A 23392-nucleotide genomic window follows, 5' to 3' on the forward strand; every position below is an offset into this window, starting at 1 on the left:
GAGTCCTTCTTCAGAAGTGAGCTGCCAGGAGTCAGAACTATATATTTGAACTCACTCAAGGAAGAAAAAGGCAAAGTTGCTCCTGCTAAAGGTGGTCGCAAGAAAGTTTCCACTTCCAGGCCTGCTGCTTCAGAAGATGTTTTAGAAGCTGCACCTGATGCTGTTGTCAAGAAGGAAAGAAGGACAAAGCGAAAATTTGATCACCCTTCTGTTAACCAGGAGAAGGTAGTCCAAAGTGTAGTTGCTGCTACTGTTGTTGTTGAGAAAGCTGCTCAAGAAGAAGTTGTTGCTGAAGTAGTTCAGGAAGTTGTAGTTGAAAATAAAGATAGTGAAAAAGAGACTGCTGAGGAGAAGAAGAAGAAGAAGAAGAAGAGAAAAATGAAAAATAAGAATGTGGAAAGTGAAAAGGCTGTTGAAAAGAAAAAGACAAGAAAAAGAAAATTAATCATTGAAGATTCGGATGAAGAAGAAGAAGCTCAAGAAGCTATGAATCAGCCAGAAGGAAGTATTCAAGGACCAACAACTCAAGTAGTTGAATGTCAGAAGGCTGTTGATAATGAGAAGGAGAAACTGGAATCTGCCAGAAGAAGAGAAATTTCTCTTGGGAAGGCAAAGATTGTGGAAGAGCAGAAGAATAAGAAGTAGAGGAAATTGGAGGCTGTGTTTGAGGCTATTCAGAAGGTGTCCAAAGGTATACATCTCTCTGAACCTGATTCTGTTCCTGCTTTACGTTCAGAAGTTGCACCAATAAATGTTGCTCAAACCCCTGAACCAGTAAATCAATTAGAAAAAGCCCCATCAGAATCACCCATAAATATCCATGTTCTCACACCTCCTTCTTCTCATGTAACCAATACTCTTACCCCTTCTCATTCACCCATCACAAATATTCCCATTCCTCCCTCTCCATCCACAACCAACATTGTTTCTGACCAGGCCCTTGAAAACCCTGTTCTTGATATTCAACCCATTCAAAATCTCTTTCCACCTCACACAAATATATCCACTTCTCAACCCCCACCTCATGCACACTATGAACCCATTCCTTCCACATCTCAAAACAATCCCTCAGTATCTGATCTTCCAGATTTTGCATCACATGAGCAATTGCTCCGTGACTGCAATTACACTCCCAAGCCTCGTCCTGAAGCTGAACGGGTAGTGTTAGATTATGAGAATGAGGCAGAATCATCCTTCCGTCTTGATAGAGAGCCTCAACCCTATTCTGTCCCAAAACCAGACTCTCCCATAACCAAAATCAAATCCCGCCGAGCATACCCTATTGGTGTAATCTATGAAATGGTAAAGAAGAATATCAGAAGAATCTTTGATACTCTCAGAATAGTTGAACATGCTGGATTAAATGATGTTGCTATGCGAAAATTCTGGAGAATCTTCCGAAGAAAAGCAGATGCTTATTTTGAAGAACTTCAGGAAATTTGTGTAGAACTTGCTCCACGACCTTGTGGAATTCTGAGGAACTATGAAGACTTCTGGTTCAGTCGTCTTGGTGGGAGATATTGCTTTGAAGAGAAGAAATTCATTGATGAACTTGTAGAAGCGCGAATTTCTGCGGAAATGGAAGCCAACCTCTGTAGGGATATTGTGGTTTGGAGACCTAAGTATCCAGTTCTGACTGGAGACTTCAAGTCACTGTTTGACTTTCTGAGGGAAAATCCTTTTGAGGAGAACCCCAATTTGGTCATTCCAGAAGTTGTTGATCCTCTAGAAGTTGAAGGTCCTTCTGCTATAAGGAATCTTGCTGCCATTCTTCAAGCTCTTGAGAATGGAGATTCTGATCTTCTTGCTCTTGAGTATGAAGAAGATGCTTATATGGGAGAAGCTGATGTTAAAGATCATCTTGATGAGACTATTACTGTTGAGGAAAATCATGATGATGATCTAACAATGGAAGCTGCTGATGAGATTGCTGTCCCTCTGAACAGAAGTTGTGAAGCTTCTTCTAGTGAACCCTCTCTTCTGGTGAAGACTCTAGAGGTTATTCAGAAGAACCAAGCTGAGCTAGCTTCTTGTATGGACAAGCAAGAAGACACCAATGCTGAGTTCCGCTCTTTCATGGAGAGGCAGACTGAGAGTTTTGCTGGGATTCATGACATGCTGGCCAAGATTATGTCTAAGCTAGGGTCGTCTTAGTCCTTTGTGTCTTAGTTGTTTCTTTGTTTCTTGCATCTGTCTTCTATGCATCTTCCTTGTACCTTCTGATAATTCTATTTTGCAATCAATGAAAATTATCCTTCTTTTCTCTCATATTGTTTGTTTTTTTTCATCTGAATCTTTTGTGTTTTTGATGGTATGACAAAAAGGGGGAGAAAATGTGATAAATGATCTGATTTATACTATCAGTTGCTGGGAGAAAGTCTCCACATTTCTAGCAAGAATTTGCAACTTCTGTGTCTTTAAGTGTTTTGCGGGATTGAAGACAATCTTAAAAGCTCAACATGAGAAGCAAAGACATGGGGAAAAGCAATTCTGTATAGAAACAAGCTCATGGAAATTGAAGCAAGCTGAGTGCTATGAAGCTTCAAGATCAGAAGCAAGAAGGAAGAATGTTATGATATTCTGATGATAGAATATGCTCTAACACATTCTTATTCCTTATATGTTCTGATGCATGTTTTAGTTCTAAATATGCTCTGAAACATTATTGTTTATGCTCTGATACATATTATATGTTCTGATACATATATTATGTTCTGATTCATTCATGCTCTGACTTTTGTCGTATAGTTTGTTTTGTAACATTTTAGGATGTAGAGATGCTCTGATGATGCTCTGGTACATTCAACAATGTTCTGATACAATCTAGCATGCAATGATCCAAGAAGAAATTCAAGCTCTGAAGCTGTCCTATGGAAGCAAGAAGCAGAAGCTATGAATGTTCTGAAGATCTAAGCATATGTGATCGTCTCAACTGAAATGGAAAATACTCAGGGAAGTCCTTTATTTATAAATTTCTTCAAGTATTTATTTCAGGGGGAGATTATTTATCTCAGGGGCAGATTGTTAATCTCAGGGGGAGACATATTCACACACTATGTTTATATGCTTATGCTATAACTGTGTAATTGTCTTTAGCCGTCTAATATTCTGATTGCAAATTCATATCATTTATATATGTTTTTGTCATCATCAAAAAGAGGGAGATTGTTAGAACAAGATTTGTTCTGATCAATATTCTTAGTTTTGATGATAACAATGTATATGAATTTTGTATGAGATAATGTGGTACTCTAATACTATGCAATTTCCATTTCAGAAATTATATGAAGAGTATGCACAAAATCAGCGCAAGAAGCACTGACTCAGAAGGTTCAGCTTGCAACATCAGAACATGGTCTGGCAAGACATCAGAAGATGGTCAAGCAGAATCAGAACATGGTTTATGAAAGCATTAGAAGGACGTGAGATCAGAAGCTGAAGCACTGAAGTTCTCATGGTATCCCGCTCAGAAGCACTTCAAGGTTAGAAGACAAGAAGATGCTCTGCACCAAGCTGTTTGACTCTGATGATATTCAAACGTTGTTTACACAAACATCATATCAGAAGCAAGTACAAGATGACAGGCTACGCTGACTGACAAAAGGAACGTTAGTAGCTATTAAAGGCAACGTCAGCAGACACAGCGAAAGCAAGGCTCGAGGTAGTTGACAAAAGAGTGAAACATTAAATGCAATGCTGTACGGAATACGCAAAGCATTAAATGCTCCCAACGGTCATCTTCTCAAACGCCTATAAATAGAAGTTCTGGTGAGAAGCAAGGTTACGAACTTTGAACACAACACTTGCGCAAATATACAGAAACGCTGTAAAATTCAAAAAGCTCTCAAACTTCATCTTCAACCTCACTACATTGTTGTTGTAATATATTAGTGAGATTAAGCTTAAACTTAAGAGAAAATCACAGTTGTGATAATAGCTTTATAAGAAGCATTGTAACTCTTAAACAAATTTGTTTACATTAAGTTGTAAGAACTAGAGTGATCAGGTTGTTGATCAGTATACTCTAGAAATTCTTAGAGGGTATCTAAGCAGTTTGATCCTAGAGTGATCAGGTTGTGATCAGTATACTCTAGAAGACTTAGAAGTTGTCTAAGTGGAAAACCATTGTAGTCTTGTGCGATTAGTGGATTAAATCCTCAGGTGAGGTAAATCACTCCAAGGGGGTGGACTGGAGTAGTTTAGTTAACAACGAACCAGGATAAAAATCATTGTGCAAATTGTTTTTATCTTACAAGTTTTAAAGCTACACTTATTCAAACCCCCCCTTTCTAAGTGTTTTTCTATCCTTCATGTGTATTGTTCCATAAACAGCAGTAGTTCATAAAACTTTTGGAATAATCATTTCAGCAAAAAGAAAATATGTTCTAAAAGGAATTTTTTGTCAATGTTAAATTCTAGTTTTTAATACTTCTTTTCAATAAGTGTAACAGTTATATATATGGTGTCATCAGATGTTATCTACATTGATAAATGGTGTTTACCATAATGGAACATCACACACACCTCTCATTTCATCTTCAATCATATGTTTCTTAAATTAAAAGATGACATATCAACTTTTTCTCAAGTTAGAGTATGGGAGACATCAATAGAGGGATTCCTCTAGACATTTTCATGTAGGAAATTTTTTTAGTACATGTTATGGTAAATGTGAATACATGATATGGCTGTCACAAATCACTCGTCGCAAAATATTAACAAATATATTCCAATGATTGTGTGTGACTATGATCATTATATGACAAAAAAGTAAATGGCATCAACTAAAACATGATATAAGACTTGTCTATACGAATATGCAAACAAGTGTCACTCATTGGAGAAAACATACATTTCTAAGATAACTCTCTGTTGTACTCAATGTTGATATGGTGTTCATGTGTGTGATAGAGACTAAGAGACGGTTTTTGCCGACTACATTGTGTGTGTGTGTGTGTGACTGTGAGATATATGTTTTAGGCCAACTATATTATTTTGAGCTTCCTTATTTCGTCCACCTAAGGGTACAAGTAATAAAGACATGTAACTCTCCAAGAATACTTATGAGCAATGTTTATGTCATTAAAGTACTTCAGGCACACAATATCGGTATAGGTTGTTATTTTATCTATAAATATATTTGCGTCAATCAAATATAAGAAATTTGTCTTAATTGTATATTTATGTGTATGCAAGTACAACTATTTGTAGATGATCACAGTGATTTTTATGATGACAACAACTAATGTCAAGCGGAGTTCGATGGAGCCTATGATGATCTTTGATCCAGTAATCTCTGATGATGGTGTCTATTAAAGTAGTTATATCAAGCCTCGTTAATAAAAAAATCAAGTTTCAAATAAAGTGTTGTTCTTGCAAAAAACACTAAACCGGGTGACTTCCCTATAGGAACAGGGTGAGCCTCAATATGATGGGTTTATTTAGTATTCTGGGGGATTTTAGTGATACTATGAGTGTAGTATTGACCCAAGAAAAAGTGTCTTGCTTATCTCTCTATCGGGAGCCCCTATGTATGTCTGTATCATAAGTATTTATTTTCCATCCCTTTTTTCTATTCTCAAATTACCCTTTATATAGGATGGTCCTTGGTTTAATGGTTATTAAAATCATCTTGTAACGTTCATAATCGCTCATCAATGAATTGTAACGTTTGTAACCGTCCATTAATGACTTGTAACAGACACCTATTGAGTTATGTAATTGAAACACAACTGGGCCCAAGAACAACCTGGCCAACACAACTAGTGTAACACCCTGATAATTAGATATAACTATTTAATCTGTTATTTGATGTTTTGATGTGATTATATGAGTCAATATAATTTATCAATAAGGTTATGTGACATATGATGTTTATTTTGATGTGTGTGGGATAGTAGAATTAAGGTGTTAGTTAGAATAATAATATAAAATAGTTCTAATTAGCATTATTAATAAAATGAAATAAAATAAAAGATATTGTGAGATGGAGTTAGTAAGAGCATATTGGGAAGTTCATAATAAGGGTTCTAATGCTAACTAGGTAAAAGGAGGCTTATAGGGCAATTTGTATGAAACTTGATTTCTTGAATTCATGTATTTTTATACTTCGATGTGATGAACGTGGTTGTGTTGATTGATAACATGATAATTGATGATTATGTGTTGAGTTGACTAAGATGGTTATGAAGTGGTGTGTTTGAATAATGATATGATTTTGATGAATAAATGAATGGTGATGCCATTTTGACTAGATGTGATCGTTGATTTTGTGACGTTGAGCATCATACATTCATAGCATAATTGTAGGATGAAAGTCCAGTGATGTTTGTAGGACGATAGTCTAGTGATGTTTGTAGGACCATTAGTCCAGTGACGACCCTTAATCTCATTGTGCGAATTGAGTGTAATATTGTGATGAGCCCTGCTTCCAAGCGGGAATCGATCCTATGGTGGAGATCTTAGTAGAACGATGAATGAGTCATCAGTGAAGTATTGGTACCACATGCATGAGACTATTGATGTTGCATTGCATTGTTGTGACATTGCACGATTGAATGATGTTTGACTATTTTTTATGTGAATGATTAAATGATAATTATGAATGAATTGTGTGATGATGTGTGAATAGATGGTGATATCCAAGTGCGAGTAAGTATGCGATGCATGAGGATATGTTGTATCGGTATATGTGTAGTTGTTGACTAATTGAGTACCACTAATATATTTATTCCTTATGTCTTATATAATAATAATAATGAAATACTCACCCTTTCTGTTTGAATTTTGCCTCCACGTGGGTAACGCACAGGTAATCAGGAGTAGTCCGTTGAAATTAGAGGATAGCTTTGTGGAATCCTTTTTATCATTTCCTTAGAATAAGGAAGTCTTGCTCTGATACCTAATATCGGGTTGGGAACACTTGAGTTTTGATGTTTTGTCATTTTAGACATATTCATGTTGATTATGTTATTTGAGAAGTTGTTTGGTGTTAATCTTGATGATTATAAAGTTTAATGGAGTTTCATTAAATAACTGAAATTGAGATGAGATTATGAATTTCGCTGTGAAGTATTTGAATAATTTTGTTGAACTGTCATACGATGTATGTTTTAAAATTGGTGCAACCCGTGTTACGGAGCAGGACATTTAATTATGAATTTTTATGAAGATGTGACACCCTTGTCGGTAATTTTACTCTAATTTACTTCATATTATATTGCAAATATTCCTTGTGGGTTAGATGGGTGTTACATTAGTAGTATCAGAGCAGGTTGGTCCGTCCAACCAGATTATTGAGTCACTAGTGTGACAGTTGGATTATTGTCGGTAGATTATTTCTAACCTTGATGCAAACTTTTTGGTGTGAATAGAGTATGGCTAGAATAAATGATGCTGCAATTGTCGCTGCTTTGGAGGTTGTTGCTCAGGCCATGCAGAATCAGCTTACTACTAGAGTGATTGATGAGTCGTGAAGCTTAAGTACGTTCTAGAGGGAGAATCCGCCTACATTCCGTGGTCGGTATAATCTAGATGAAGCACATGAATTTCTTAAGGAGATCGAGAGGATTTTTAGATGATGGATTGTTTTGTAGCATAAAAGGTACATTTTGGTACTCATAAGCTGGCTGGAGAAGTAGATGACTGATGGGTTGACACTCGCCAGAGATTGGAATTTATTGGTGAGGTGATTACTTGGGTTGTGTTCACTAGGGAGTTTTGAGAAAGTATTTCCTTGAGGATGTTCGGGGCAAGAAAGAGATGAAATTCCTTGAGCTGGAACAAGGGAATTCATTTGTTACTGAGTATGCTGTCAAGTTTGTAGAGCTTGTGAAGTTTTATCCATACTATAGCACCGAGACGACTGAGTTTTCCAAGTGTATCAAGTTTGAGAATGGGATGCGTCCGGAGATCAAACAAGCAATTGGATATCAACATATCTGTAGGTTTCCTAAGTTGGTGAACAACTGTAGGATCTATGAGGAGGACAGCAAGGCTCATTCAGCATATTATAAGAGTCACAATGAGAAGAAGGGGAGGAACCAAGACCATGGTAAGCCTTAAAGTGCTCCTGCTGAGAAAGGGAAATAGAAGATTTTTTATGGTAAAAAGACAAGGGGGCTCCTGATTCTGTTCGGTGTTACAAGTGTGGTGAGTATGGTCGCCGTTCTAATGAATGTGAGAAAAAGGTGTCGAGGTGTTACAAATGTGGTAAGACTAGTCTTCGTGTTACTGACTGCAAAGATGATGGTCTGACGTGTTTTAATTATGGTGAACAGGGTCATATCAGCACCCAGTGCTAGAAGCCAAAGAAGGATGATAATGCTGCCAAGACTATTGGTAGAGTGTTCGCTTTGAGTGGGACTGAGGATTCCAAGAAGGACAACTTGATTCAAGGTACTTGTTTTATTAACAATGTCGAATTGGTTACTATTGTTGATACAGGTGTTACTCATTCATTTATTTCACTTGATTGTGCTACTATGTTGGGATTGAATATGTCTCCTATGGATGATAGTATGGTAATAGACACTCCTTCTAGTGGTTCTGTTACTACTACTTTTGTTTGTAAGGGGTGTCCTTTGACTATCTTTGATAAGAGTTTTATGATGGATTTGGTGTGTCTACCTTTGCACCAAATCAATGTGATTCTTGGTATGAACTGGTTGGAGTTCAACTATGTTCATATTAATTGTTATAATAAGACGTTGAGGTATCCCGAGTTTGGTGATAATGGGGAACTGATGTTGTTGACTACTAAGCAAGTAAGTGAATGCCTTAGAGATGAAGTCGTGATGTTTGCATCGTTGCAAAGTGACCGTGAAGCTACAGGTGTTAAACTTCTGGTTGATTGTGAATTTCCTGGGTGTTTCCAGATGATATAAGTGATTTGCCTCAAGAACATGAAGTAGAGTTCTCTATAGAATTTGTGCTAGGTACGAGTCCAGTATCGATGGCTCCCTATAGGATGTTGGCTTCCAAGCTGAATGAATTGAAGAAGCAATTGGACGAGATGCTCGAGAAGAAGTTTGTTCGACCGAGTGTTTCTCCTTGGGGTGCGCATACAAATAATTGAATAAAGTGACTATCAAGAATAAGTATCCCCTCCCGAGGATTGACGATTTGATGGATCAATTGGTGGGTGCTAATGTTTTTAGTAAGATTGATTTGAGGTCGGGTTATCATTAGATTCAAGTTAAACCAGATGATATTCCAAAGACGGATTTTCGAATAAGGTATGGTCATTATGAATATACTGTAACGTTGTTTGGTGTGTCAAATGCTCTAGGTGTTTTTATGGAATACATGAATAGGACATTCCATTCATATTTGGATAAGTTTGTGGCGGTGTTCATTGATGATATATTGATTTATTCCAAATCGAAAGAGGATCATGCTGAACATTTGCGCGTGGTATTGCAAGTATTGAAAGAGAAGAAGTTGTATGCGAAACTATCGAAGTGCGAGTTTTGGTTGAAGGAAGTGAGTTTTCTTGGCCATGTGATTTCTAGTGGTGAAATTGCTGTGGATCCTTCTAATGTTGATGTTGTGTTGCAATGGAAGACTCTAAAATTTGTGACTGAGATTCGAAGTTTTCTTGGTTTAGCTAGTTACTACCGAAGATTCATTGAGGGATTTTCTAAGTTAGTATTACTGTTAACTCAGTTGACTCGAAAAGGTCAAGCTTATGTATGGGATGTTATGTGTGAAGAAAGTTTTGTTAAATTGAAGAAGAAGTTAACGACCGCTTTGGCATTAATTTTTCCTAATCCAAGTGAGTCTTTTGTGGTGTATTGTGATGCATCGAAGATGGGTCATGGTGGTGTATTGATTTAGAATGGACAAGTTGTTGCCTATGCTTCAAGACAACTTAAATTTCAGGAGAGGAATTACCCCACACATGATTTAGAGTTGGCAGGTGTGGTGTTTGTTTTGAAAATTTGGAGACATTACCTTTTTGGCTCTAAATTTGAAGTGTTTAGCGATCACAAAAGTTTGAAGTACTTGTTTAACCAGAAGGAGTTAAACATGAGGCAGAGGAGATGGCTGGAATGGTTGAAAGATTATGAATTTGTTTTAAGTTACCATCGTGGTAAAGCAAATGTGGTGAATGGTTCATTGAGTAGGAAGTCCTTGCATATGTCGATGATGATGGTGCATGAATTAAAATTAGTTGAACAATTCGTGGAGTCCTTTTGATCGTTTATTTAGAATAAGGGAGTATGGCTCTAATACCTAGCATCGGGTCGAGAACGCTTGAGTTTTGATTTTTTGTCATTTTATATATATTCATGTTGATTATGTTGTTTGGTGTTAACCTTTGTGATTATAAAGTTCAACGGAGTTTCGTTTAAATAACTGAAATTGAGATGAGATTATGAATTCCGCTGCGAAGTATTTGAATAAATATGTTGAACTGTCATCCGATGTATGTTTTAAAATTGGTGCAACCCGTGTTATGGAGCAAGACATTTAATTGTGAATTTTTATGAAGATGTGACACCCTTGTCGGTAATTTTACTCTGACTTATTTCGTATTATATTGCAAATATTTCTTGTGGGTTAGATGAGTGTTACATTAGTGGTATCAGAGCAGTTTGGTCCGTACAACCATGTTATTGAGTATGCAGTGTGACACTTGGATTAGTGTCGATAGTTAATTCTAACTTTGATGCTAATTTTGGTGTGAACAGAGTATGGATGGAAGAAACGATGTTGCAATTGTTGCTGCTTTGGAGGCTGTTTGTAACACCCCAAAACTACCCGATAATTAGACGGAAAAATCAGAGTATAAATTCCAAACAAATTCATTTGAGGTATCACATATTCGTCATTCCAAAAACATTTACGGCTTACTTGCCTTCACACAGATACATAGCACAGGAATTTAAAATGATAAATCAAATCATTAATAAAAATCACTTTGATTCAAATTCAATAATTAACTCGCAGCGGAATCAACAAACTTCATAAACATTCAAATAATGTTGTAGCATCTTTACACGGTAACTTTAAGTTACAACTTAAACCAAAACAATATAAAAATTCAGCAAAAGAAATAATAATTAAAACAATTGTTTTATCCCCCCCGAGTGCTACGTATCAGAGCAAGACAACAACTCGACTAACAGCAACTAAAGACTTCATAACATCACTTCAAAATTTCCACCGCTATCTTGAGTACCTGTCCATTTCCCATGGTAGGTAAACATCATTCAGAAAGGGTGAGATATCTACCAATATAAACAAACGCATGATAAATAATATATTAGAATTAAATCATACAAAATTATCACTTCACAGTCATAAAACTATAAATCACTTCACATCACAAAAATCAACTCATGCCACTTCAAATGAGACACAACTGTGCATATACATGTGGTACCCAGGGCTTCAGCCCCCATCGCCAATTGCCAGTTAAACAGAGGCATCAAGGCATAAGCCTTCGTCGCTAATTTGCCAATCCAGGTCGTCGCCAAAAATGCGTATGTATATGAATGCAACAAACACATACAACAACATCATCGTCACAAAGGCATAAGCCTATATCGTCGTTATACCAATAAATAGAGGTATTTCTCGTCACAAAACTTCCTGCAACTTCACAATAGTCAATATAAAATAGCAACAACATAATCACAACTTCACAAATACGTCACAAACGACTAGCACATTTACAAGAAAGTCCGCTAAATTTCTATTATTCATACTGCTTGATAACACGAAAACGTATCACATATTTGGCTTGATTTACATACATTATTTCCCTATTTTATCTTAATTATGTTGCTTTATGTTGGTATTATGCTGGTATTTTCATTGTTTTAGGTTTTATGTTCGTTTTGAGGACTATTTGTGAAAAGGAAAGAAATGGAGCTAAAATCACTACTATTTGTGCCTAAAAGATGAAAAATAGTGCTGAAATGAAAAGGGGGTGCAAATAAGGCTCAACCATGCTAAAGGAGACCCAAAGGCCCAAAGACACAAAGTCAGCCCACGAAGTAATAAATTGTGCGTGGCCCAAATCACACAAGCAAGTGGAGACGCACGTCTCCAACGATCCATGCCACGTCACCAATGAGGAGACGCACGTCTCCAAGCCCTCCTACATTTCCTCCACTTGAGACGCACGTCTCAAGTCGTGTGCTGGGTCACCCTGAAGAAGTGGAGACGCACGTCTCCAAGGAGTTCCCTATTTCCACGCATTCCAACGGCAGAAGCTCCCCTATAAATAGAAGCAGTCACATCAGTTCTGGGTGTGCAATTTCCGGCCAACGAAGTGCTGCCGGAATTGTACCGTGCTTATTATTTTCTTCCTTGTTTTAATTTCCGTCCGTTTAAATTCCGAAGAACGATCCAGCCAACTTGTGGTGGAAGTTCAGTACTCGAAGATTCAATTGCAATTTACATTATTCAGGTTTATTATTTACCGCCTTTATTTATATTTATTTGCATGATATATTATATGCCTATTAATATGCCTATCATTATGAACCAAATTTATTTATGCATGTTTAACCATATTAATATGTCTGGCTAATTTATTTAGATGTCAGTATGTAAAATAATTTAACCGTAGGGATCCGAAATAAATTGGCTTAATTATATTTTATTAAATATCACTTGTTTTTGGTTTGTATGTCTAATTTAATTAGTAAGTCTTAAAACCAATAGAGCGAAAGTTTGAGGGGTTAAGACGGTCAAAGGTTAAAATCAATAGAGCGAAAGTTTGAGATCTTTAACTGGATAGTAGACATAGGACATTAGTTTTAAGGATGGCGAAAGCATATTAAAACTAATTAGAACTTATTTATTTCCAAAAAGTGTTTTTACACCCGAGCGGGATGGCGAAAGCGTACGTTAGGGGTATTAGCATGTTCCGAGTCAACAGAGCGAAAGTTTGAGATTAGGAGATTTAAATAGATAACGACTTCATAAGACAAGCATTTTATTAACTATGTTGTTTTCAAAAAGCGTTTCTAAATCTGGTGGGATGGCGAAAGCGTACATTAAGAGTTAGGATCGTAGTCTGAATCAATAGAGCGAAAGTTTGAGAGGAGGATTTTTAAATAACATAGTTAGTAAAGATCTTTGATTTAATTAGAATCTGGCCAATGGAACTTCGGATCACCTAAGTTAGATGAAATACATACTGATATTCGCTTATTATTATATTCTTAGAATTAATATTTTTAGTTTCCCCATTTATAAAAAACCCAAATATCATTAGCCTTAGCTTTACATAGTAACTTTAGATAACGGTAGGTCGATTTATAGTCCCTGTGGATTCGATATCTTTTAAAACTACACGACACGACTGTGCACTTGCAGTTATCCCGACTAATAGACACGCAAAGTCGCGATCAAGTTTTTGGCGCCGTTGCCGGGGACTATTCAAGTCGATATCGTAACTCGCTGTTACACCGTAGAGACTAAGGCATTTTTTTTTTCTTTTCATTTACTACTATGTATCACCCAAACTTTTTCTATAACCCCCACTCCCAGTATTTCGAGGAATCACCTGGATCCTATAAATCCGATCTCGAAATACTATTGGAGAATTTCAATGCTGCGCCACCAGTTCATTCTCACCCAAATTACCTCTGCAACTCCCAATCTCAACATTTCGAGGAACCACAAGAAACCTACAATCCAAACCTCGAAACATTAATTGGGGATTACAATTCGACACTAGCTTATCCTCAACCGAATTCCCTCTACAATCACCAATCCCAACATTTTGAGGAACCACAAGAATTTTATAATCCCAACCATACCCATCCTCAACCGAATTTCCTCTACGATCACCATAATCAATATTTTGAGGAGTCTCCAGAACCCCATAAATCCGACCTCGAAATGATAATGGAAAATTTTAATGAAACATCTATGATGACAAGGAACTTTGTGGAAACACAAAATGCGACGCTAACCTACTTCGAGGAACCACAAGAATCCTATAACTCTAACCTTGAAGCATCAATAGAGGATTTCAATGCAACTCAAACTTATCATCAACCGAATTTCCTCTACGATCACAACGCCCAACATTTCGAGGAGTCACAAGATTATCATAAATCCAACCTCGAAATCTTAATGGAGGAATTCATTGAAGCACAAACTCTCTCTAGGCTAGAATCTATGATGACGAAGCACTTTGAGGAAACGAAAAATGCAACGCTAGCTCCCTTTGAAGAACCTCAAGAATCCCATAATTTTAACTTCGAAACGTCAATGGAGGATTCCGACGAGACGCTAACTCACTCTAGATTAGAAGCCATGATGGAGCACTTTGTAGAGACACAAACCGTCCAAAACCAAGAGTTTATCAAACAAAGTCTTCAAAACAATGAAACCCTTAGGCAACTGACCACTATGGTTGAATCCCTCGCGACTCACAACATGGCGTTAGATACTCAAATCGCCCAACTTGAACAAAAGCCACTAGGAGACTTACTTGAGGAGTATATTGGCACAACCATTAGTGAAGAACAAATTGAAATGCCTGAGGAGAGTAATAATGAGATTGAGGAGAGTGATTATGAGATTGAAGAGAGTGATAATGTGGTTGAAGAGATTTCTAGTGAGAAAAGAGTGGAGATTGAGAAAAATCCACCAACACTATCTGAAAGGGAGGTTGTAGAAGAGGTAGAGAGGGAAACACCTATTGTTATTCCTCTTCCCTATACCCCACCGATTCCTTTCCCGCAAAGTTTTATGGAAGCTAAGGTAGACTCCAAATCCATAATGTATGTGAAGATATTGGAAAATATCAACACTAATGCACCCTTATTTGAAGTCTTGCATAAAAAGAGAAATTTAGACGACCACGAAACTAAGGATATCATTAGTGATAAGAGGGTAAGGTTAACCTTTGAGGTGGTGGATAATATCACTAAGCCCGAACTCGAAAAGATGATACTTAGGATCGATCCAGAACCGCCACCACGATTTCAAAAGAATGAACCACCCCATAGAAGAAAGAAAAGAAAAGGTGAGGGATATGTGAGATGGCTTGATAAGTGGCCATGGAAAACGAGGTTTGTTAAAAGTTCAACTGAGGAGTCATTCTCAAGAGAACCACCTTGAGTGCTTGCACTCTTAAGCCGTCAAGCTATTGACGTTAAACAAAGCGCTGCGTGGGAGGCAACCCACGAGTTTTCAATTTAATGTTTTCCTTTTAATTGTTTGAATTTGCAGAAAATAAAAATATGGATCGCATGTTACTTCTCGGCCATATCTAGGCGAAAAATCTATAGACGATCATCTCAAAGATAAATGGGTCTCCACGCACATTCCTACGAGTGTTGCTGCTGGTGGTGACATAAATTGATGAGTATGATAAGAGAAGGTATTTCCTCCGGACGCGGAGTGGATTTGGTCGTGATAGCCCGCCGGTAGCATCCATACAGGTTCTGTTTTTCCTTCTCCACTTTGGATCGAAACATTGAGGACAATGTTTGGTTTAAGTGTGGGGGAGAAGCTTTACCGCTTTCATTTGTTGTTTTATTATTTTCTAGTTATGTTGTCAAGTCTTTATATATGATTTTCTGTTGTTATTTGTTGTTTTATTGTTTTCTAGTTATGTTGTCAAGTCTTTATATATGATTTTCTGTTGTTATCGAATTTCCCCTAAATTTGAAAATTTTAACCTCCAAAAAAAATTTTGAATTTTGACGCATGGCATACACACTCTGAAAGTATAGAGGTTGTCACACTTTAGGCATTGTTAGAAAGACTTGGAGATGTTTCAACAACATCGATACCGTCCTGACACCCAAAACCCCCTCATTATGTGATATCAATTTGGATGCCCATTATGTCGAGACCTTAGGCTCAAGTTTTCAAAGTAGCTCTTAAGTAGTTTATATTAGCAGTCGGCACCATCTTAAGCACAAACTACGTAGGGAGTCGATGAATATAAGTGAATGATCCTGTTTTTAAAATGATTTAATTGAAGAATAGCCTTCTAAGTTAGGTGACCCTCACCCGGTCATTTAGCCCAACGGTTGTTAAGCTAATAAGGATTTAATAATTAGCACTCAGTGTTGGTTGGCCTAGAGGTCACTGGTACTGGGCTTGGTAGGGTGGACTACGGTTCGATCCCCCGCAACCGCAGTAGGGAAAAATGGGGTTGCACCACTAAAAACCAGAACCCCGTGCTAAAGAAAAGAAAAGGATCATAGTCGCTAACCGATTTCCCCTACTATGTGAGTGTACGGATAACGGGCTTAATGTGATTGCGCTTGAATGAAAAGGAGCGAAAGAAAAACGAGAGATATAGGTTGAGTTATAATGGCATAATTCGAATTGGTTTGTATAAGGAGGGAGTTTTTGAACATTGTGTCGTTACGGTATCCTTGGTGTTGATATCTATTTCCTATCGATGTAACATTTGCCTAACATAAATATGATTAGGAGTCGTGTCATGCCCTTTGTTTCGAATCTTGCTTAATCATTTTCTTTTACCGTGTGGTTGATTGCTTGAGGACAAGCAATGGTTTAAGTGTGGGGGTATTTGATAACACGAAAACGTATCACATATTTGGCTTGATTTACATACATTATTTCCCTATTTTATCTTAATTATGTTGCTTTATGTTGGTATTATGCTGGTATTTTCATTGTTTTAGGTTTTATGTTCGTTTTGAGGACTATTTGTGAAAAGGAAAGAAATGGAGCTAAAATCACTACTATTTGTGCCTAAAAGATGAAAAATAGTGCTGAAATGAAAAGGGGGTGCAAATAAGGCTCAACCATGCTAAAGGAGACCCAAAGGCCCAAAGACACAAAGTCAGCCCACGAAGTAATAAATTGTGCGTGGCCCAAATCACACAAGCAAGTGGAGACGCACGTCTCCAACGATCCATGCCACGTCACCAATGAGGAGACGCACGTCTCCAAGCCCTCCTACATTTCCTCCACTTGAGACGCACGTCTCAAGTCGTGTGCTGGGTCACCCTGAAGAAGTGGAGACGCACGTCTCCAAGGAGTTCCCTATTTCCACGCATTCCAACGGCAGAAGCTCCCCTATAAATAGAAGCAGTCACATCAGTTCTGGGTGTGCAATTTCCGGCCAACGAAGTGCTGCCGGAATTGTACCGTGCTTATTATTTTCTTCCTTGTTTTAATTTCCGTCCGTTTAAATTCCGAAGAACGATCCAGCCAACTTGTGGTGGAAGTTCAGTACTCGAAGATTCAATTGCAATTTACATTATTCAGGTTTATTATTTACCGCCTTTATTTATATTTATTTGCATGATATATTATATGCCTATTAATATGCCTATCATTATGAACCAAATTTATTTATGCATGTTTAACCATATTAATATGTCTGGCTAATTTATTTAGATGTCAGTATGTAAAATAATTTAACCGTAGGGATCCGAAATAAATTGGCTTAATTATATTTTATTAAATATCACTTGTTTTTGGTTTGTATGTCTAATTTAATTAGTAAGTCTTAAAACCAATAGAGCGAAAGTTTGAGGGGTTAAGACGGTCAAAGGTTAAAATCAATAGAGCGAAAGTTTGAGATCTTTAACTGGATAGTAGACATAGGACATTAGTTTTAAGGATGGCGAAAGCATATTAAAACTAATTAGAACTTATTTATTTCCAAAAAGTGTTTTTACACCCGAGCGGGATGGCGAAAGCGTACGTTAGGGGTATTAGCATGTTCCGAGTCAACAGAGCGAAAGTTTGAGATTAGGAGATTTAAATAGATAACGACTTCATAAGACAAGCATTTTATTAACTATGTTGTTTTCAAAAAGCGTTTCTAAATCTGGTGGGATGGCGAAAGCGTACATTAAGAGTTAGGATCGTAGTCTGAATCAATAGAGCGAAAGTTTGAGAGGAGGATTTTTAAATAACATAGTTAGTAAAGATCTTTGATTTAATTAGAATCTGGCCAATGGAACTTCAGATCACCTAAGTTAGATGAAATACATACTGATATTCGCTTATTATTATATTCTTAGAATTAATATTTTTAGTTTCCCCATTTATAAAAAACCCAAATATCATTAGCCTTAGCTTTACATAGTAACTTTAGATAACGGTAGGTCGATTTATAGTCCCTGTGGATTCGATATCTTTTAAAACTACACGACACGACTGTGCACTTGCAGTTATCCCGACTAATAGACACGCAAAGTCGCGATCACTGCTAAATTAACTAAGCACTACCTGTCAATTACAGGTTCTTCTAGTATTTTGCTACACCTAATGCTTTCCTGTTACTATCAGTTTACCACTAGCCACTAATAATATTCTCCGGGAAATTATCAACGCTGCTATTTATTTATTACTCTACTAACTATTAATTCCGGCTAATTAATCTTATCGCTAAATTCTACAAACGGTACTGTTATTATACAAGTTCAATCAGGCCGTTCTTCTACTAGTTCATCCCCACTACTTTGTTCAATTATTTCCCACCGCTTATTTTCTACGTAACAATTCTGCTATTATATTTCTCTGCTAAATATACTACTATACCATATTTCCCTTAATTTCTACCAATTACTTCTTGTTACTGCTACTCACGAGCACCTCCAGCTGTTTAAATTAGTTCTGCTACATAATACTATTCTTGCCAATTAATTCAAATACTACTGCTATATTTATATTTACATCATCTACTAACTATACCTGTACTAATAATGTTTAAGAAAATAACAAAATAATGACAATATGAACCAAGTGCCCCCCGCATTGGCAATGAGGGACGATCGTCCCCTTCTCCCCACACATATGGAGACGTCTATCTCCCCCTCTCCCATGACGATGGAGGCACCCGCCTCCTTCTTCTAGGTGGGTCCCCCACCAAATTTCAATTGGCCACCACGTGGTGGCCTCAACTTGAGGGGTACTTGCGATTTATGTTTTCTGCGTTTTCTGTACAATTCAGTTCTAATTCAATCTCCAATAATTCTCTTCTCCACCGATTATCAAATAAAACCTTCCAATTCCAGTACCAATTTAATCCAATAATTACTTGCAACACATTTTAATTGTAGATCGATTCAGCAACAAAATATATTCCACACATCAGCATATAAAAATTCACGGTTTTGCAACATAAATCACACACAATAGACAGAGATAATTTTCTACGAATTTAACCCCCACATATCATTCATCATGAGTCCGGTTATAGAGTTAGAACCCACCCCTTACCATAGATTTAACGGCCTTTCTAACTCCGATCGAAACTCCAATTCTGGTTCCAGCTTGCACTTCTCGTATCCTCTCCTTCCAAACCCTTGTGCCCTAAATTTTGTTTTTCTTTTTATGTTCTACGAAAAACCTAATTTGTTTCACTATTGCTACTTATATAACACTTAATATCCTATTAATAAATTAAATAATTCCATTAGTCTTATTTCCTACTTGGCCAACTAAATACACCTCGTTATTTGCTATCTCTTACACTACAAATAAACCCAATTAAAATAAATAATATTCTATTATTCAAGACTATTATTTCTAGTAAAAATTCTCCAACTAAGTCGACTAATCAATCCCATAATTCCCAACTTCAACTAAATTCCAATAAATAAATCCTTAATAATTTAATTAAATAAATAATTAAATTCGGGGCGTTACACTGTTGCTCAAGCCATGCAGAATCAACATCACTACACCAAAAAGGTCTTTAGACAGTGCACATTAGACAACGCTTTTATACAAAAGCGCTGCTATAAGTAGAAAAAAAAAACACGGAAACTGCACACGAAATTTGGTTTAGGCAGCGCATCATAGATAACGCTTATTTACAAAAGCGCTGCTATAAGTTCGCGAATTAATAAATAAATAAAAGAATGAAAAAAAGCACTGCTAAAGGCCCTAGAATAGGCAGCGCTTTATAAAAGCACTGCTAAAGACGAACATCAGAAAGCGCTTTGAAGAAGCGCTGCTAAAGGTCAAAATAAATAAAAAAGTTAAAAACATATTATCTTTCTCCGACCCAAATCCCAACTAAAGCAAAGAAGAAGAAAAAACCTAAGAGTAAAGCTTCAGTCCGCCTCCCTCCAGCACCCTTCTTCTTCTCGCGCTCATCTTTCTCAGATTCTCACTTGGTCTCAGATTCTCAGATTTCGTCGTGGGTGTTTAGCGTCATCGAGTGTGAATTGATTCTGAGTGTTATTTGCAGGTTTTGAATCTACCATAATTTGCACCTGTTCCTTAGAATTTACTCTCATTTTCTTGTGGTTTGATTTCACATTCACAATCTGAATGAAGCTCACTCTACCTCAACCTCAATTGCACCCTAAATGCCTTCCATTTCCCTCTCTCAAATCTAAGGTTTCCGTTTTTCAGACAACATCGTGCCCACCTTTCCAAGCTTCAATTTTTTCAGCCAATCAACGCAATCTCACGCCATTGAATATTTCCAGAAACATCTCCACCTTTGCTTTGCTCGGTGGCAACAACACTTCAACTTCCCAAATTGACCCAGGTCTTTCTCTTATATCAAACTCTATGCGTTTTTTGAAATTTTGGATTTTTCAATAAAATTTGAATGATTTATTGATCATTTTCAGGTGCTAGAATTGGAGAGGTGAAAAGGGTCTCCAAGGAAACCAATGTATCAGTCAAAATCAACTTGGATGTATCTGTGATTGCTGATAGTTGTTCTGGAATTCCCTTCCTTGATCATATGCTTGATGTTAGTGTTTTCAACTTAATCTCTATTATACTTCTGTTACTTTTTATCTATCAATCTGAAAATCAGAATAGTTAGAATCAGATCGAAATGATAATTAGGGTTTTCATTTTATTTTTGGCTCCTTTCTAATTCGAAAATTAGTCATTAAGGTTGTATATATAGTTATAGTTAAAAGTTAAAATTGCTGAACTGATAGACCATTTATGGGAACAAACTTGGTTGTGATTTTTCAGCAACTTGCATCACATGGACTGTTAGATGTACATGTAAAGGCTATAGGTGACATACATATTGATGACTATCACACAAATGAAGATATCGCTCTTGCTATTGGAACGGTACTGCCAACAGCTATGTGAGCTGTTTATATATTTTCATTTTTGCTCTACTTATTAAAAGTCTTAGTGGAAATTTGAACACGCTTCACTATCTTAGATTAAGGATATTCCTTATATTTGACTTTATCCTTTCTACGCAGAATGCAATCCAACTAATTGGCGACAATTGTAACGATGATTATAATCTTATCTTATGACAGTGGAAATTTAAATTAATGTAGAGCTTTGTTTTATGGTATATTTGCATCTATCATCTTCGAATCAAAACTTATATTTCTGTTACTCCATCTCCAGGCTTTGTTGCAGGCTCTTGGTGATAGGAAGGGTATTAACTGGTTTGGTAACTTCTCGGCTCCACACGACGAAGCATTAGTTAACGTTTCTTTGGTAATTAGTGTGTACTGTTTGCAACATTTATAATCATTAACTTCTGTTATAGATTTAAGTTAATGTGTGCTGGGGAATATGAATATTTTGTCCTTGCCTAGAAATACAGTAAATGGATGTAGAAACTTTGAAACAATGTAATGGCTTTTGCATGTGCGACTTAACAAACTTACATTATCATGTTGACTATCCATATCAATACTTTTGTGACTCAAAAAGTTCATCTATAAATGGGGCACCAGGGAGCTTGTGGCCTTGTGTCAATGCTTTTTCATTTACTCTAGCAGTACTTGTACACAAGGTTTATCAGATTTGAAATGAGAGTGTTATTTCCATGGTTATGGTTTAGATTCAATGCAAGGGCCGCAGTGCAGTACCTGATAATTCATCTGTTAATCATTTTGTCTACGAGGTTTGTTTGTTCTTTTTTAATATGATTGTTATAGTCTTTCTAAGTTATTTTGAATAATATGGCACCTATTTCTCTTTTTAGGACAGGCTTAGGCTACCATGCTGTTATTTACTTAAATAAACATATACATTACCAATATATTCTAAGTGAATTTGTGATGAACTTTTGTAGGTTGAGAAGATTTTTGGCCCTGGAAATCAATATGTCACAACTGCAAAAATGATACTTCAAGTATGTGTGTTTATATTTTACATTTGAATCTCTTGATTTGCATCCACATTCTCTACTGCATTTCATTATTTGAATCTAAAAGATAAAATAAAGTCAACTGTTTGTATATAAGTTATTAGTTGTTTTCATAAGTTATCATGGATAACTTATGGAAATAAGCTGAAAATATTTTATAGAAGTAAAAGTTACTTTTGCATCTTCTAGGCCATCACTTTCTCAAACATGTATGCACCCGAGCATTTGATTATCAATGTAAAAGACGCGGAGAAGTGGGAAAGTTTTATCGAGAATGCAGGTAATACAATCTATGTATTCTTCTTTTCTTGGCGCCTTTTATGCTTCTTAATTCTTGTTAGATGACCACAATATGTCTCCTTGATGGCAATTCAATTACCTCTGCAAGTTATGTGTTTTTAGGGTCGTGGACACCAGAGAGTGTCGGTGATTACGCAAGTGGGACAAACCACGTCCTTCCCACTTACGCATATGCAAGAATGTATAACGGTGTGTCATTGGACTCTTTCCTCAAGTACATAACTATGCAATCTCTCACAGAGGAAGGTCTAAGGAAGGTATAAGTACATAACTGTGCATTTATAAATTATAATAATAAATAGTAGTGTCTACTTGATCACTCTTTGGTTATTATTAGTATATATAAATATGCATGCTTACTTAGGCTTTTTATATTGAAGCTACATCAATATAAATATGTCATGACATAACTTAGGCTTTTTTTAAAAAAAAAATTGAATCCTCTTGTATAGAATCCATGTTGACATAACTTAGGTTCTGAGATTTTGTATGAGTTATTGTTCTTAGTATTCTCTTAGTGTATGGATTAAAGATGTATATTGATGTTGTTGTTGTTTCAAATTTTATATTGAAGTTACAAATTTGTTTCAAGTTTATGAAATTTTGGTGCAAATTCTGGTAAACACCTGGTGTAAAAATGGTGAAAATCTGGTGTATATATGCTGACTTATAATAGGCAGCGCTTTGTTTTAAGTGAAAACAATTTTTATATAGGGGGAATAGACAGCGCTTTTAATGAAAAGCGCTGTCTAAAGTTAAGAAAAGCGCTGCCTAAAGGGGGCTTTTAGCAGCGCTTTTAGAAAAAGCGCTGCCTAAATTGGGCCTTTATCAGCGCTTTTTAAGTAAAAGTGCTGACTAAAGGGGGTCTTTGGTAGCACATTCAAGGTGAAAAAAAGCGCTGCCTTTTAGGGTGATGGATTGTTCTATGTAGCAACCTGCCCTAAAACTTAAATTATTAGAGTAGCCACCTATTCTACCAAGGCGAATAGGAAACCTCGCGCAGTTAAGAGATCAGGGTAAGATACT

General features: G+C 36.6%; 3 protein-coding genes across 3 annotated transcripts; all 3 read left to right on the plus strand.

Annotated features, from left to right (window-relative positions):
- The first annotated feature begins 7243 nt into the window (after positions 1–7243).
- On the plus strand, positions 7244–9837 carry LOC131619056 (uncharacterized). The gene is made up of 6 exons (XM_058890199.1): positions 7244–7273; positions 7374–7457; positions 7714–8053; positions 8446–8832; positions 8877–9043; positions 9190–9837. The coding sequence occupies exons 1-6, from the start codon at positions 7244–7246 to the stop codon at positions 9835–9837; spliced, it is 1656 nt and encodes a 551-aa protein (XP_058746182.1).
- Positions 9838–20250: 10413 nt separating this feature from the next.
- On the plus strand, positions 20251–21441 carry LOC131619057 (imidazoleglycerol-phosphate dehydratase, chloroplastic-like). Its single transcript, XM_058890200.1, has 4 exons — positions 20251–20473; positions 20559–20683; positions 20917–21021; positions 21316–21441. The coding sequence occupies exons 1-4, from the start codon at positions 20251–20253 to the stop codon at positions 21439–21441; spliced, it is 579 nt and encodes a 192-aa protein (XP_058746183.1).
- A 253-nt stretch (positions 21442–21694) lies between these two features.
- Positions 21695–22717, plus strand: LOC131617222 (histidinol dehydrogenase, chloroplastic-like). Its single transcript, XM_058888561.1, has 4 exons — positions 21695–21820; positions 21992–22051; positions 22256–22346; positions 22469–22717. Exons 2-4 carry the CDS (start codon positions 22040–22042, stop codon positions 22627–22629), a joined length of 264 nt encoding a protein of 87 aa, XP_058744544.1. The 5' UTR covers positions 21695–21820; positions 21992–22039; the 3' UTR covers positions 22630–22717.
- Positions 22718–23392: the final 675 nt, after the last annotated feature.

This window comes from Vicia villosa, linkage group LG7, assembly GCF_029867415.1.
Source record: "Vicia villosa cultivar HV-30 ecotype Madison, WI linkage group LG7, Vvil1.0, whole genome shotgun sequence".
Taxonomy (NCBI): domain Eukaryota; kingdom Viridiplantae; phylum Streptophyta; class Magnoliopsida; order Fabales; family Fabaceae; genus Vicia; species Vicia villosa.

What these genes read in the sequence shown, in the direction of transcription:
- LOC131619056 (XM_058890199.1), top strand. Translation starts at nt 7,244, where the DNA reads ATGGGTGTTACATTAGTAGTATCAGAGCAG. An exon ending in CATTAGTAGTATCAGAGCAG is followed by an intron (nt 7,274 to 7,373) that starts GTTGGTCCGTCC and finishes TGGTGTGAATAG; the next exon opens with AGTATGGCTAGAATAAATGA. An exon ending in AAGTGACCGTGAAGCTACAG is followed by an intron (nt 8,833 to 8,876) that starts GTGTTAAACTTC and finishes GGGTGTTTCCAG; the next exon opens with ATGATATAAGTGATTTGCCT.
- LOC131617222 (XM_058888561.1), top strand. An exon ending in AAGTTTTATCGAGAATGCAG is followed by an intron (nt 22,347 to 22,468) that starts GTAATACAATCT and finishes ATGTGTTTTTAG; the next exon opens with GGTCGTGGACACCAGAGAGT.
- LOC131619057 (XM_058890200.1), top strand. Translation starts at nt 20,251, where the DNA reads ATGAAGCTCACTCTACCTCAACCTCAATTGCACCCTAAATGCCTTCCA. An exon ending in AACTTCCCAAATTGACCCAG is followed by an intron (nt 20,474 to 20,558) that starts GTCTTTCTCTTA and finishes GATCATTTTCAG; the next exon opens with GTGCTAGAATTGGAGAGGTG. An exon ending in TCGCTCTTGCTATTGGAACG is followed by an intron (nt 21,022 to 21,315) that starts GTACTGCCAACA and finishes CTCCATCTCCAG; the next exon opens with GCTTTGTTGCAGGCTCTTGG.